Source organism: Harpia harpyja, chromosome 3, assembly GCF_026419915.1.
Source record: "Harpia harpyja isolate bHarHar1 chromosome 3, bHarHar1 primary haplotype, whole genome shotgun sequence".
NCBI classification, from domain to species: Eukaryota; Metazoa; Chordata; class Aves; order Accipitriformes; family Accipitridae; genus Harpia; species Harpia harpyja.
The window spans coordinates 64,350,601-64,363,900 of record NC_068942.1 but is presented as its reverse complement, the minus strand read 5'-3'; the positions used below and the strand labels follow the sequence as shown (position 1 = coordinate 64,363,900).

Here is a 13,300-nt window from a genome sequence, read left to right as displayed (position 1 = left end):
TGATTACAAAGATCAGGTCACCTGATTTCAAAGAATTGCAATGTGATATGGCCTGAAGTATGGCATAATTTAGCTTGCTGCCCCTAATGCAGAATTTTCTGTCTTGTATTCGTATAATTAAAATGTATAAGATAACATATTATTCTGTAGTGATTATTCTATATTCTAGTCTAGCTCATTGTTTCATTCTAAGGACATAACTAGATTTTAAAGGTTTCATATACATATATAGATAGACATAGATATAGATAATTTATTTTATGCCTTCAACAAAGTGCTTTTTGGGGCGGTGGTGTGGGAGGGGGTTTTGTGGTTAGTTGTGGGGTTTTGTTTTTCCCCCATGGGGACACAAAGCTCTTGATCTACATCTTCGGGGTGTCCTATTTTATATCTGCCACACTTGAGAACATAATGAATTGCTGCTTTTTAAGGACTGCATATTCCTCAACGCTTTCAAGTACCTCATCCAAAACAGTGAGATTTCAAGAAGCTTGCCCCAGATTCAAATCCTGCAGCCAGTATCAACTGGAAAACAGGATCTATATATATATATGTCTGATTTTTCTAGAAGTTCTAATTAGTCATCTTTTCTGAATCTCAGCTCTGTTGTTAGAGCTTATCTCTACTGTCAAGGAGGACAAGATGGGAAATTAAAAATATGGGGTCCCTTTCTGATTATTTTTCTTATAAAAGGTAATTGTGGAGGGTGAGTGGGGGGAGGTCTCTTTTTCTATTTTTCAGGGGGGTTGGGGTTGGGTTTTGGTTGGTTTTTTTTTTTTTTTTTTAATTGTTAATTTTAGCAGAAGAAACCTTGTTGCAATACCAATACTCAAATTCTGGTAAGGACTAGAGCTTTGTTATCCACTGTTTTCTATACAGTATTATACATATAAAAGCTCCATATCCAAGTTTTGTCCAAAATTCTTCATCCAGAAGATTATGTAAAAATTTTGCAGAAATTAAAAGGTTATGGTACTATAACAATAGATGAAGTCAAGCTTGTCATAGTGTTTGAGTGAGAAAACTTTAAGCAGACTGTCAAAAAAACATTGTTCATAAAAGGTAGGTGATAGAAACAATAGATGGTCGAGATGTTAGACCTTTATAGGCTGAAAGAGCTCATGCGAATTCTGTGGAACCCCAGTGTTTAGAAATGCAGAAGAAATTTGATGTTTAAATAAGTAAACAAATGTTAAAATAGGGGTATGCAGGAAACATACTGTGGAAAATCCTCTTAGGACAGAAATGTTCACTCCCCTCCTCTTTATATAGTATAAGGCTACCACGTGTATACATTTATGTGTGTATACACATGAACATTTGGAAATTTTCCCTTTCCTAACTTTGCTTGCCATCTGTGATGGTGATCCTCTTTGTCTGTCTACTCTGAGTTTGGGCAATCTGAGTACCAAGAAATGAGAGCTAAAAGTCAAATCTGAAGTCTTGCATATTTGCAATTTCAATTTTAAAATCCTTAAAAAAAAAAAATACATCTAGCTGTAATGGGTGTAAAACATTCTTTTTCTCAGATGTATCAATTAAGCAGAAGTTGAAATTAAGGGAAAAAAAAAAAGGTCTTAAAAAACAGTTTTATATAGAGCACTTGCCAATCCCATAATCAGAAATTATTAAATGATTCAAGTTTATATTTGTGTAATCTTTGAAGTATCAGAAGAGTGTATTGTGGATTTCTTACAAGGCTAGACTGTTAATTCTAAGGCCCTGATCAATAGCTGTGGCAAATCTACTTTAAGTTTGCCTTCTATTTTAGCTGGTTTGCCATGAGTGGCAAGCACCCATATTTGTATATGTTGATGAAGGAATTAAATATGGAGGGGAAAAAAAAGTTTTGATGAATCAATCACTGAAGTAAAATCTCACAGGGAGGCAGGCACATTTCATATCCAATGATAGATATGCATATGCAAATCATGTGAGACTCAACTGGCTATTTTGGTTAAGGTAAATTGCACTCAATCATTTTAAAAATGGATTATTCAATTTTTTCTGTATTCGTTGCAGTCCACTGAGTTTATCATAGGAAGAAACGATAGTAGCTGAGTTTTAAACTTTGATCTTTATTTCTCCTTAAATATATTCTACAAATTTATGCATTAGAACATAGGGAAAAAAAAAATCTTTAATTTGTTTTTTTAATCTAGTTTAGTATGGAAGGAGAGTACATATGAGTATGGGGGAGGGTTTATGTTGCTTTCAGAAGAAGTGGTATTTATTTTATGTAGAAGCCATTTCCATCTTACTGAATGGTGAAATAAATGCTTTGCATTTTTTGGCATCCATGAGTCCATTAAACCCTGTTGGATCTTTTTTCTTTCCCGCTCCCCCCCCTCCCCCTTATCATTCTCTTTGTTTCGCTTTTTAGCCTCTGATACTTCCTCATCTTCTCTCTCAAGAACAGAGTCTCCTCTCCAACTGTTTGTATCTTCTCATCATCCTCATCCTAAACCAGATACCTTTGTCTGGCCCCATGCAGCCTCTCCATACTGTGACCAAGTTCCTGAGCCCCGTACACCTTCTCACTGTAAATTGGCTTTCTATTCCTGATGGGCGTGTTAGTTTGTGCTGTATTTTTCTGATAATCTTCATAACTGATAAACCATGTTTAAACAGTTTAAGTTTCAACAGTGTGGGTGAAAACTGGTCTTTCAGGTGCTCTTCATTAAATACTGAATGGGTTTTTAGAGTTTCATCAGAATAGACTGTTTTATTGGTCCCAAAAGAGGTAAAGTTGCAGACATATTTAATACTGTTCTCATGACTGTTAGAGAAAATGATAGGTGTTTGGGTAAAAGGTTATTGGCCAAGACTGCTCTATAGTATTTACTGCTGTAAATTATTTCCATTGCTGGCATCTTTTGCCTAACAAGACTGTCATTTCTATAGAATTTCCTTCTTATCTGTACAGTTTTTAGTGACTTAATTTCAGAAAGCCATTAGCTAATTGCATCCAAAATCTTCCCTGAAAATTCACGTGAAGGAAAAAATTGCCTAAATATCAGTGTGTATTTTCATACTGCAAGTAGGGCATGTTGGAATGATTGAGTATTAGAGCAATGAAAATCAGTACTATGCTATTTCAAGTCAAGAGCCATCCTGTTCATTGAAATGATGCCAATTTAAACATGCTGTAAGATCAATCCCCATGTTGCTTGAATACAAACTGTACAGTAATGCTGCCAGAGTAGTTCAGGTGGCAGGGTAAAATCAACGTAGTTTTGCATCCATGTTCTTTTTAACTCCTTTTTATTTCTGTTAAATTGTACTTCACTTATAGATTTATGCACAGCCCTGCTTTTGTCACTGCGTTTACTATAATCCGATCTTAAGAAATTCATTTTTGACACCTAGCCTTTGACTGATACCATGTCAAAGATATTAATTCCTAACAAAATGTAGAAAACAAATCTTTGAATATTAGCAAAATTCACTCATTAAAATAGCTGACGTAAGACTAGAGTTTTGAAAACACTAGCTCATATGTAAGCCTGTAACTGGAAATTAAGGAAAGCGCTTCCTTTAGACTCCAGGAAATCTGTGTCCTACAGAAGGTTAGCTGTTTGAAGTCTGACTTTCTTCTTGATAAATTTGAATAGTTGATTGATTGCTATTACAGCTTTGGGTGTCATTGAGTTGAACTTGCTCAGACCTACTCTATAAACAGTACATCTCAGTTAGCATTAAATTACTTGTTCTTTGCAGAGCTACAAGTTAATAAGACCCTACTCAAGAATGAAGGCAAACTGAAAGAATGCAGAAGCCCAAGCACGGATTCCATTATGTAAAGCCCAAGTTTTCCATTTCCAAGCTACCGTATCCTCAGGGAAAGGAGCTTCCACCATATGCATGAGGAGTAGCGGAACCATGAAAAAAACCCAGATATTGGAGTCCTTTGTATAGTGTAAATAATTAATGAAAGTTAAAGCTCTCTATCTTCTCTATCTTCTTCCCTAAGCTTCTCTATCTTCTGAGTAAGTAGAGGTTTGCCTAGATGCTTATAGCATGTTAGTATAGTTGCCAGGGCTGAAAATCTCATATTCTGTATCTTGCTCAGTTCAATTTTTTTTCCAGTGAAAGAAGCAAAAGACACTTTGTATTATACACTTGACTTCCAATTTCTGTTGAACAGGAACATGATTTTAGAGGTGTAGCAAAGGCTCTATGAAAATATTTATTGTAAACAGTAATCTTCTTATTTAATTTTTTTATCTTTTGAAACCCTGTAAACCTGATTTACAGTTTGAAGATTATCAGAAATCTTTTGGCTTTCTTGGAGTTTGTGGGGTTTTTATGTGTGTATATATATATATATGTGTGTATATATATATATGTATATACATTCCCCCCCCCCCCCCTCCTGCTTACTTTGGATTTTAATTTGTGGTTTGATCTGTTCAAAGGCAACCCATCAGATGCTTACTTTCATGGTTTTTACTCCCTTTTTTCAGTTTGTAAGTAGTACTCACTGTGCAGTTCTATTAATTTCTTAAGGACTTAAATCACCTTTTCCTTTACCACAAAGCGTACATGTTTTGTCCATCAGTAGTGGAAGTTTGATAGTGTGTAAAGCAAGGCTGATACTCTTTGCCCATTCAGTCACCCCAAGGGCTGTAATCTTAAGAGATCTGAATGCACTCAACTAACACTTGCATTTAATGATTAAAGAGGCAGTATTCATTTCTAGAGGACTGCAAATAAAGATACGTTAGGACGGTCTTGTATAACGTAATGGCCAGCTGCCAGTGTGTTATATTAGAGAAGATTTTATGCCACTACTGTTCCTAAGGAGTATGTTGGTCCAAAATGCAACACTGCAACTGCTGTCATTTTTCATAATAAACTATTTTCTCTTGTGGTACAAATTTTGCTTGTAGAATAAATATCTTAAAGAGTACACTTTAAAATAATGAAATGATGAAAACAAGCTAAATAACAGAGAATGAAGAATATAGATCAATAAAAATAACTGCTGCTTTAATCAGGATGTGAAATAACGTTCTTTTTCTCTAACCTGTTACATTATAAAGCTGTGTGTTTAGCCTTGAATAGTAAACTGTGGGATTTTTTTTCATTGATTACTTCACTTTTTCATAGATTTTTATGGGGTAGTACAGGAGACCGATTTGGTGGAGGAGAGAAAAGTAAGAAGATACATAAAACAGCATGTTTGACAGTGGCTAAGCTCAGAAAATTTTTTTCAAAGAGCTGAGAGGGTGCTCTATGAATGATGCTGTCCATACCTGACTCGTAATATCTCCATGCATAACTTTTCACCAAAAGATAAGCTGGCTTCGTAATTTGTGATTGTGAAAGGTGCCTCAGACACTTAATGAATTTTATAGGAAAACCTGTTAATTTTGTCTAACCTTGCCAATCTGTCTTATCAACTGCATCACTTCAGTGATGTATTAGTCCTGCAGAAGGTACTGCCTCTTTGTATCATGCGATTGCTTTCTTTAGCACAGAGTTCTCTGTATGTCACACCACTAATGTTCTTACTGCCAGCTTTGTGTGCATGTAAAGTTGAAAGTAATGGGATTTTTCCTCTTTTCTCCTGCATGAGCATTGCTGTTAAAGCATTTTTTCTTTATGTAAATGTTGAAACATTGAAAACATGATGAATGTAAAACTGTTTAGTAATATTCTCTTTTATGGTATAAAAAGAAATCCTCTTACAGTGTTTTTGTCAGTTGATATGAACATGTTTCATGAAGGATGACAGTCTACTCTTTTACTCATTTTCAGAAGGAAAATTTGATGTACGTAAAAGTGATGTTGTTTTTCTCCAAGCCTGCATGCCAACTAAGTGCTGATAGAGTCCATGTCTTAGTTCATGTCCATTAGGCTACATTCTGAAGAATTTATTGGGCAATGACCAAGGAAAGAACTGAAGAAGTCATAACACATGTATTTACATAGGGTGACTTAAAAATGGTATTTAAAAGATGGGTTTCATGTAGACTCTCCTGTAACATTTATCTTAAGAAAAGCCTGAAGAGAATAAATTGAACACTTTGTTGTTCACAGAAGTTGAACTGTAGGTGTGACTTGGAAAAGAAAGGTTTCTGTGAAATGACTTAACTTCTTGGTTAACTTGTGTTTGTACACGGCTGTTGTTAGGTTTTCTATTTGAGATTGAATTGAAACATTGACGTAACTATGGTTGTTGCAGATACTATGTTAGTATGGTGAGTAGAAACTGTAAATTCTGGACAAATGTCATTATAGGAAACGAGTGGGAGGTTATACATTTTTGGTTTAGAAACACTTCATTATGATTAAGACCTTCTGTCACACTTTGCAGTGTGCAATGTGATTATGATTCCAGATGTTAATCAATAAGTAATTTAAGTAGTGGAATTCTAGATCTTGCAAAGACACTCCTTGTTTTGTGCTTGGCCTTTTTTGTATAAACAAGCTTCAGAACAAAACTAAACAAATGAAAGTCAGTAGCCAGGATCCATTTTGGTGATATATTACTGTTCCAGACCTCATACTTTTATATTTCAAAATAAACACTCTTTGCTGCTTGTGGTATTTTGAGGGAATTTCTTCTTGATTCTGAAATGTCACGCTATAACAGCACGTCTAGAAATTGTCTTGGAAGAGCAAGGATATTTGTGTGCATGGAAGATATGGTAGAATTTTAAACCAGAAATTACTGCTACTCTATCTGAGCATTTGAAGGAAGCTACAACTGAGTGAATTGTAACACTGAAAGTGAGGATATGTTTGTGTTTGGCTGAGGGTACTGAACACAGACCAAAGAAAGAAAAATACAGATAAGGCTGGGAAGAGAGAGCAGACCTTATGACAAAACCAACAGGGAGCCACCAAATAACTGGTTACGTAGGATCTGTGAGGCTTCAAGCAGACTTTAAGATCCACTCTTTACCTTCAGTTTCTCACAAACCACTATGTATCTTTACCAGTGGTAGTTGAAATTACGACACATTTTAGAATTGTAATGTGACTATAAAGATCTGAATCTGGGGTCCCCTGGGTTAGAACAAGGAACAAATAGTTCAGATAAGTTAGTTAGTTCTAATAAGAAAAGGGTTGAATAAAATTTGGAGGAAGGTCAGCAAAAGGTTTTTAGTACACAGGGTCTTTAAATGATTTTTAGTTTTCTGCAAAATGAAAGCTTACTAATTGTGTTTTAACAGAAGGAGCCAGAAATGAGTCAGATGACAGCTAATTGTGGCAATACTAAAGAAGCATTTAGGGGTTTATGGGTTAGAGCTATTGGCATGATTGCAGTGTACCTGAAAGATGCCTGATTGGGCATCAAAACGCTACTGTTATTTTAAAAAAAAAAAAAGAAAGAAAGAAAAAAAGGTAATAGCAAAGATGTAAAAGTATGATAAAGGATACAGTGGCTGGCTGATTAGATATGCAAGGCTGCACTAGAGGTCATCCCTACTCCTTTTGGAAACTGTATAGCCTTGTGCTTGAATATCTCTCTTAATAGCCACTGCAAGGAGGGTTTTTAAAGAAACAAAACCAAACAAAAAAGACCAATTATCGGTACTCTTGTGCTGTTTCGCAACACCCTCAAGTTCTCTACATTTTAAATAAGACTGAAGCATGAAGGATTTCAAAGGCTTGGATTTCCAAACAGCCCTGCAGAAGATTATACCAAGTTTCTTTGTGTGCTGCTTAACATTGATCTTCAAACTTAAACCCCGAGAATCCACTTAGTTGGGATGTTGTTTAGAGGCAGCTTAAATTTAGTTGATTATGTTGAATAATCTGCAGTCTGAGTTTCTAAAACAGTTAAGTTACTTGGTCCACGTTGAATTTTAGATTGTTAATATTTATGATTAATTTAGAATACGTTTTTATATCAGCTGTTTTAAATTAGTGAAAAATAGGAGGTAACTATTTTCTAGTAGTTTGATTGAAGTAAGGACACTTGAAGACTTACTTTGTATACATGTGTGTTTTCTTCAGAGAACTAATTGCTGCAATATGTGAAGAGATGCCTTTTTCCTAAACAGGAAATATAAGCAATTTGAATAATAACACTTTGAAAAAAAATTTCTAGAAAGATTTTTTTTTTTTAAATTTGTTTTTGTTTTGGTTTGGGTTTTTTCTGCTACTCACAATAAAGTTCAAGATAGGACTTAATTACCACAGGAAGCACTCAGTATCCACTCTGTTTTAACTTTAATATAGGTGGCACTGCAACTCATAAGAATTTTATCACAGTATAGTTCTTTTTTATATAGAAATTGATGTATAAAAAGTTTTAATAATACATTACCATATGTGCTTTATGGTTAAGTACTAGAGGCTTAAAATCTAACAGCACACTTTCTATATGAAATTACTTGTGGCCTGGCTGGCAGCCAGAGTCCTTACTTTAAAGAATAGAAGATATAGTTCCTTTTTAATACCAAATTGAATACTTGCTTTTCAGAAGGAAGGGGTTAGATGATATCCATTGTGTCAGTGAATCACACCTTTTTCTTTACAAATTCTTCTGGAGAGATGAGGAGGCTCTTTCACTATTAGTCCCTGCCTGGAAGGCAAACAAGTGACAGGCTGCAGTGACATGCATTTACAGAAGTGGGTGTCAGACAAGAAAAGGATTACTGGTGACTAGTGCTTATTTATGGTACCTTTGCTGGCATTTTTCTTTGAATACACTCCACATGCTTCTTGCTTAGACTTCCCTTTAATATTTCTTCAGAAGTTAACCCTTAAAGATAAGACACACAAAAACTTTAGTGAATGTTCAACTCTGCGGGCTGGAGTTTGAGTTGTTTCATCAGCCAGTAAAGGAAAGCAAAGTCCACGGCCAGATACTGTTTCAGATCTTCAGGGCAATTCCTTGTTCATAATGACATATGAAATGCTAATTATGTCCTGTGCTGCTTTTCCCTTGTTTCTGTCAGTTAAGGGAAACATGATGCACACTTCCAGACAAACTTTATCCTCCCACTGATCTGTGTGCTAGGAATTTCTTCAGCTTTTCTGGTTTGCTGATGTATCTTGTCACACTTAAGAATGTATGTTTTATGTGGCAAATTTCTTCTTGCTAAAATTCTGAGAAAACCTGTGATATTGAGAGTGAAGGTTTCATTTATTTCTTAACTGCTAGTGATGAAGATGAGCTTGTGGGGTGCTGTTCAACCTGTACAGGATTCAGTACTTTCTTTTGGGGTACCTGCCATTGTTGACCATTACAGATATGTTGATGGGCTTAAAAGACTTCTCATCTGGTTCAATATGGAATATTGCACTTCCGTTATTTATTAATCAGGCCTAGTCAGTCTGAGATTTTGTAATTTGTAATTATAAAACAACTAGAGATACGTTGAAGCTTAGATGACAAGGAGCATAGCTTAAAATATTCATTGTCTTGATTTAAAAAAAAAAAATCATGACTAAATAAGCTGTCAGTAATTGGCTATCCAAAGTACAGTTGCCATTAGATATTCTCTAGTCATAGAAGCTTTTTTAATTCCAGTACTTTGAAAAGGGTAGTATTTGCCAATGAGATTCTAATCACACTTGTAAATGCTTCATTTTACGAGAATTACCCTTTACATAGTATGCTTTGGGAGTGTTCTATATGCAAGGGACTTTTTTGCCACAAGGCATTTAATTCAGCCTTTTTGATTAGCTAAGATTTGCATTCAGTGCAGTTTAATTCTGTATTTGTGATGGTGTATGTTGTAATCATCTTGTATATTTTAGTTCTCTTTTTTTGTACAGTTATTGGTCTTAAAATAGTCCTCTAATTGCACTCTATGCAAAGACATAGCAATTACTAACATCAAAGTGCATGTAGCAACCTGAAGATTACAGTGTACAATACCATCACAAACCTTTTTTTGGATCATACATTGCCAGAAAAGAGGTGTTGAGTTTAATAGAGTATTCATAGTAGCAACCCAAAAATGTGTCAGGTATAGTTACCAATGTTCATTGTGGTTTTTATATAGTCTTTCAGAGCAGTATAAAAGCTTTCATAACAAGGAAAATTAACCTGACATTTCAAAAAACTTCTCAAAAACGGTACAAGTAAATTAAATCTTGAGGAGTTTGGGGTAAAACCTCTTATGAAAAGAGTTACAATTAAATGTTTTATGCAACGTGTATGGGGTCTTCATTCTTTCTATGGTGGTAATTTTTTTCATTACTTCTACAGGTTCAGTCCATGCCACATCAATAGCAGCTTCTAGAGTGGAGCAAGCACTGTCTGAGGTTGCTTCATCTCTGCAAAGCAGTGCCCCTAAACAAGGTCCCTTGCATCCTTGGATGACTCTGGCTCAAATATGGCTTCATGCTGGTACTGTGAAAGTAAAATTCTTTCTTGTTCTTTCTTCTCCCCTTTCTTGCTAGCCTAAGGACTTGCAAAAATCTCTTGGCTTCATTCAGAATCTGTTACCATTTATCAGATCAAACTTTTTCCAGGTGTGTGCGTGGCACTGAAGCAAGTCAAGAAATAAAAAACACATTACAGTTGCTTGTGTGCAAGATCATTTATGTAAGATAAGGCAGTAGTTTTATAATGCAGCTGTTATCAGTGGAGTCATATTTTCTGTAGAACAAAGGCAACACTCTCTCCCTTATCTGTGAAGAATTTAGTTTCTGAAGTATGTATTTGGAAATTTAGATGCCCTAATTCCATTGGTTGGAAAAAGATGTTTGTAAGATTATTGAATAGAGTTCCTGCAACTAGAAAAACTTTATCATTGAAAATAAATAACTCTGCATATGTGGAAAAAAAGAGGCGTAGTACTATTGAGCAACCTGTCCCTTGCAGCTGTGATAATGAGCTCTTATTCAGTTCTCTTCCTCCTGGCTTCGTTAATGCAAAAGGCCCAGGATTGTTTTTCTAAATGTGGAGTTCTCTTGAGTAGATTTAGTATTGTTATGCTGCTTCAAGCCTCAAGCTAAATGCAATATCATAAGTGACTGTTATATAAAATTTTAACCAGAAAATGCTGATCCGGTGTATTTTTACAGTTGAAGATGTATACCGTGCAATTGTTTTTTATTGATACTTGCATCAGGAAGGTGTAATTTAGAAATCAGTCAGCAGTTGTTCCACTTTGGTCTGCTCTCAGACTTGAGGATTTTTCAGTGACATAATTTTTTTTTTCTTCATGTTTACATTCAACAAACCAGTGCTGTATTTCTTAGCGTTTTAATTCACCTATTTTGCATTAACAGTTTTATTGTGTGAAAGTCATTACAGGGCAATGGCTGCCAGTTATTAATTCATGTTTTAGAGAAAAAGCCCAAAAGATTGGAAAGAAGAGCAATGACAGTGATTAATAATAGTGATCTCATTTGAGGGTGGAAGGGCTCCTGGAAAGCAGCACAGATTAGACAAATCACCTGCCCTGCATTGTGGCATCACTGGTTTTAATTATTTATAAACCATCACAGATGGCCATCTACAGTAACTCTTAGCATCTATAATGCTGATAATTTCTCAGCCTTCTGTGACAGCTTGTTGCACTGCTTATTTTCTGTTAATTTTTGTTGGTCATGTCGTATTGCTGCTAATCCAGTCCATGCAAGTGACTGCTACTGTTTTGCCTACAAAGGAGGGGTCTGGACACTCTTTGCTGATTCCTTTTTAGTTCACATCTTAGTCAGGTTTGCATACACATTGGTGGTCTGCTGCTGCAACCTGCTGCACAGTCCACTTTTCACTCTTAAAAATACCTATCTCGGCAAGCGTGGCCTGTAGGCCATATTCTTGATTCCCAGCAGGAGGAAGTATGGGTGGGAAGTAGGAGAGAGTTGGGCTGGAGAATGAACTCAAGTGTTAAAGATCCAGTATGTAAAGTATGAAGAGTGCTCTGACTCTTTGTGTATAGGGAGCAATGAAAGAAAAAAACCAGGAGATGAAAGAGGGCTTCTGTCTGCCTTCAGAGAAGGTACTGCAGCCTGAAGTCTCCTTCCTCTCCACTTTGGAATGATCCTGTTCCTGATACTTCTGCTGGTGATTTGTGCTGCATTTCAGAGTGTTTAGGTATCCTGCTATTCAGCTACTTGTCCTGCTAGAGTAAATGCCCTGAGCCTTGAGAAAGGCTCTTCACTGTAGGAACATTCAGAATAAAGTTTTCTCTCAGAAGCACAATACAAAGCAGATATTCTGGAAGGTATCTTCATCAGTGTATATGGGTTACTTGCATAGAAAACAGCGATAAAATTACTTAACGCCTTACAGTACACGTTCTTTAAATAACAGTGAAGATTTACCATTGGGAAATGGCTTCCTTTTTGAGACTCATGCCACGTTTAACTGTTTGACTCCCTGTATGCTTGTGCAGTGTTTTATTTCTTAGTGTCGGGGGGGAATCTTTAACAAGCTTTAAATCGTAAAATACAAAAATTGAGAATTATTCTTCCTGTTAGATTATAGAGACATGGAAGAGTTATGTAAATAAGTTCAAATACATGCAAAACTTAGTGGAATATATTTACCCAAACTAATACATATGATATGAAAAAAAAGAGAAAATGCTCGTTCTTATGGATATACAGTGTCATTCCAGCTGTCATTAGTGTAAATGAGCATGGCATCCAGTCTGAAGAAGTTGGTAACACAGTAACCGGATTTTAATTTTTCATCTTGTGTTCATTAATGGACTGTTTTGACCTTTCATTTCTGGGCATACAGTGTAAAGGTGGAAAATTAGGCTAATTTTAAACGTGAAACAAAATGACTTTTGCAATTAGTACATTCTCCAGTAACTCACTATTAAAAACCAGACCTGTCCCTAAATGATCAATGGCTGTGGTGATCCTTTGAGAAATGCGTTACGACTGAACTCAATATTGCTATGCAGCTTGATTGGAAAATAGATTGATTTCTCAATAAAATGCAAGTGTAAGCATTGGAAGGGTTTGAACCAGAAAGCATTATTGGCATTCTCTAGGTGGAGACATTAAGAAGAGCACATCAGACTTGGCACCTGGTTTCTCTGCAAACTGCGGCTCCTCTCTGAGATTTTCCTACAAAGTCTGCTGGCACTTGTCAGTTGTGAAAAACTGATTTATTTGAATTTGCCATGTTGGTTTTTAACATTTTTATTCAGTTTGAAGTCATTATCTCAGAATGAATAGCTCTCCTTCAGTTTCAGAAATTTCTTGAATGAACTTTCATGCTTAACACCTAGCCACAAGTTCCACTTTCTATTCATTCTTTCATAGTTTTTCAAAAAGCCTGCTGTATATTCTGTTGGGGTGGCATAACTTCTGTTAGAGAAAGGCAGAAGTTATTCTTAAAATAACTCTATAATAACTTTAAACA

The 13,300-nt window shown here is 35.6% G+C and overlaps 1 protein-coding gene across 5 annotated transcripts in view; it reads left to right on the top strand.

The window, feature by feature from the left end:
* Positions 1–13,300, top strand: part of TTC7B (tetratricopeptide repeat domain 7B) — a 141,777-nt gene that overhangs the window by 95,632 nt on the left and 32,845 nt on the right. For 2 of the 5 annotated variants that reach the window (XM_052782973.1, XM_052782972.1), the window contains 3 exons: positions 2,384–2,542; positions 4,419–4,469; positions 10,178–10,318. In XM_052782973.1, coding sequence (XP_052638933.1) covers positions 2,384–2,542; positions 4,419–4,469; positions 10,178–10,318 — 351 coding nt within the window. The remainder of the gene's footprint in view (positions 1–2,383; positions 2,543–4,418; positions 4,470–10,177; positions 10,319–13,300) is intronic. The other 3 variants (XM_052782975.1, XM_052782976.1, XM_052782974.1) reach the window with 2 other exon arrangements.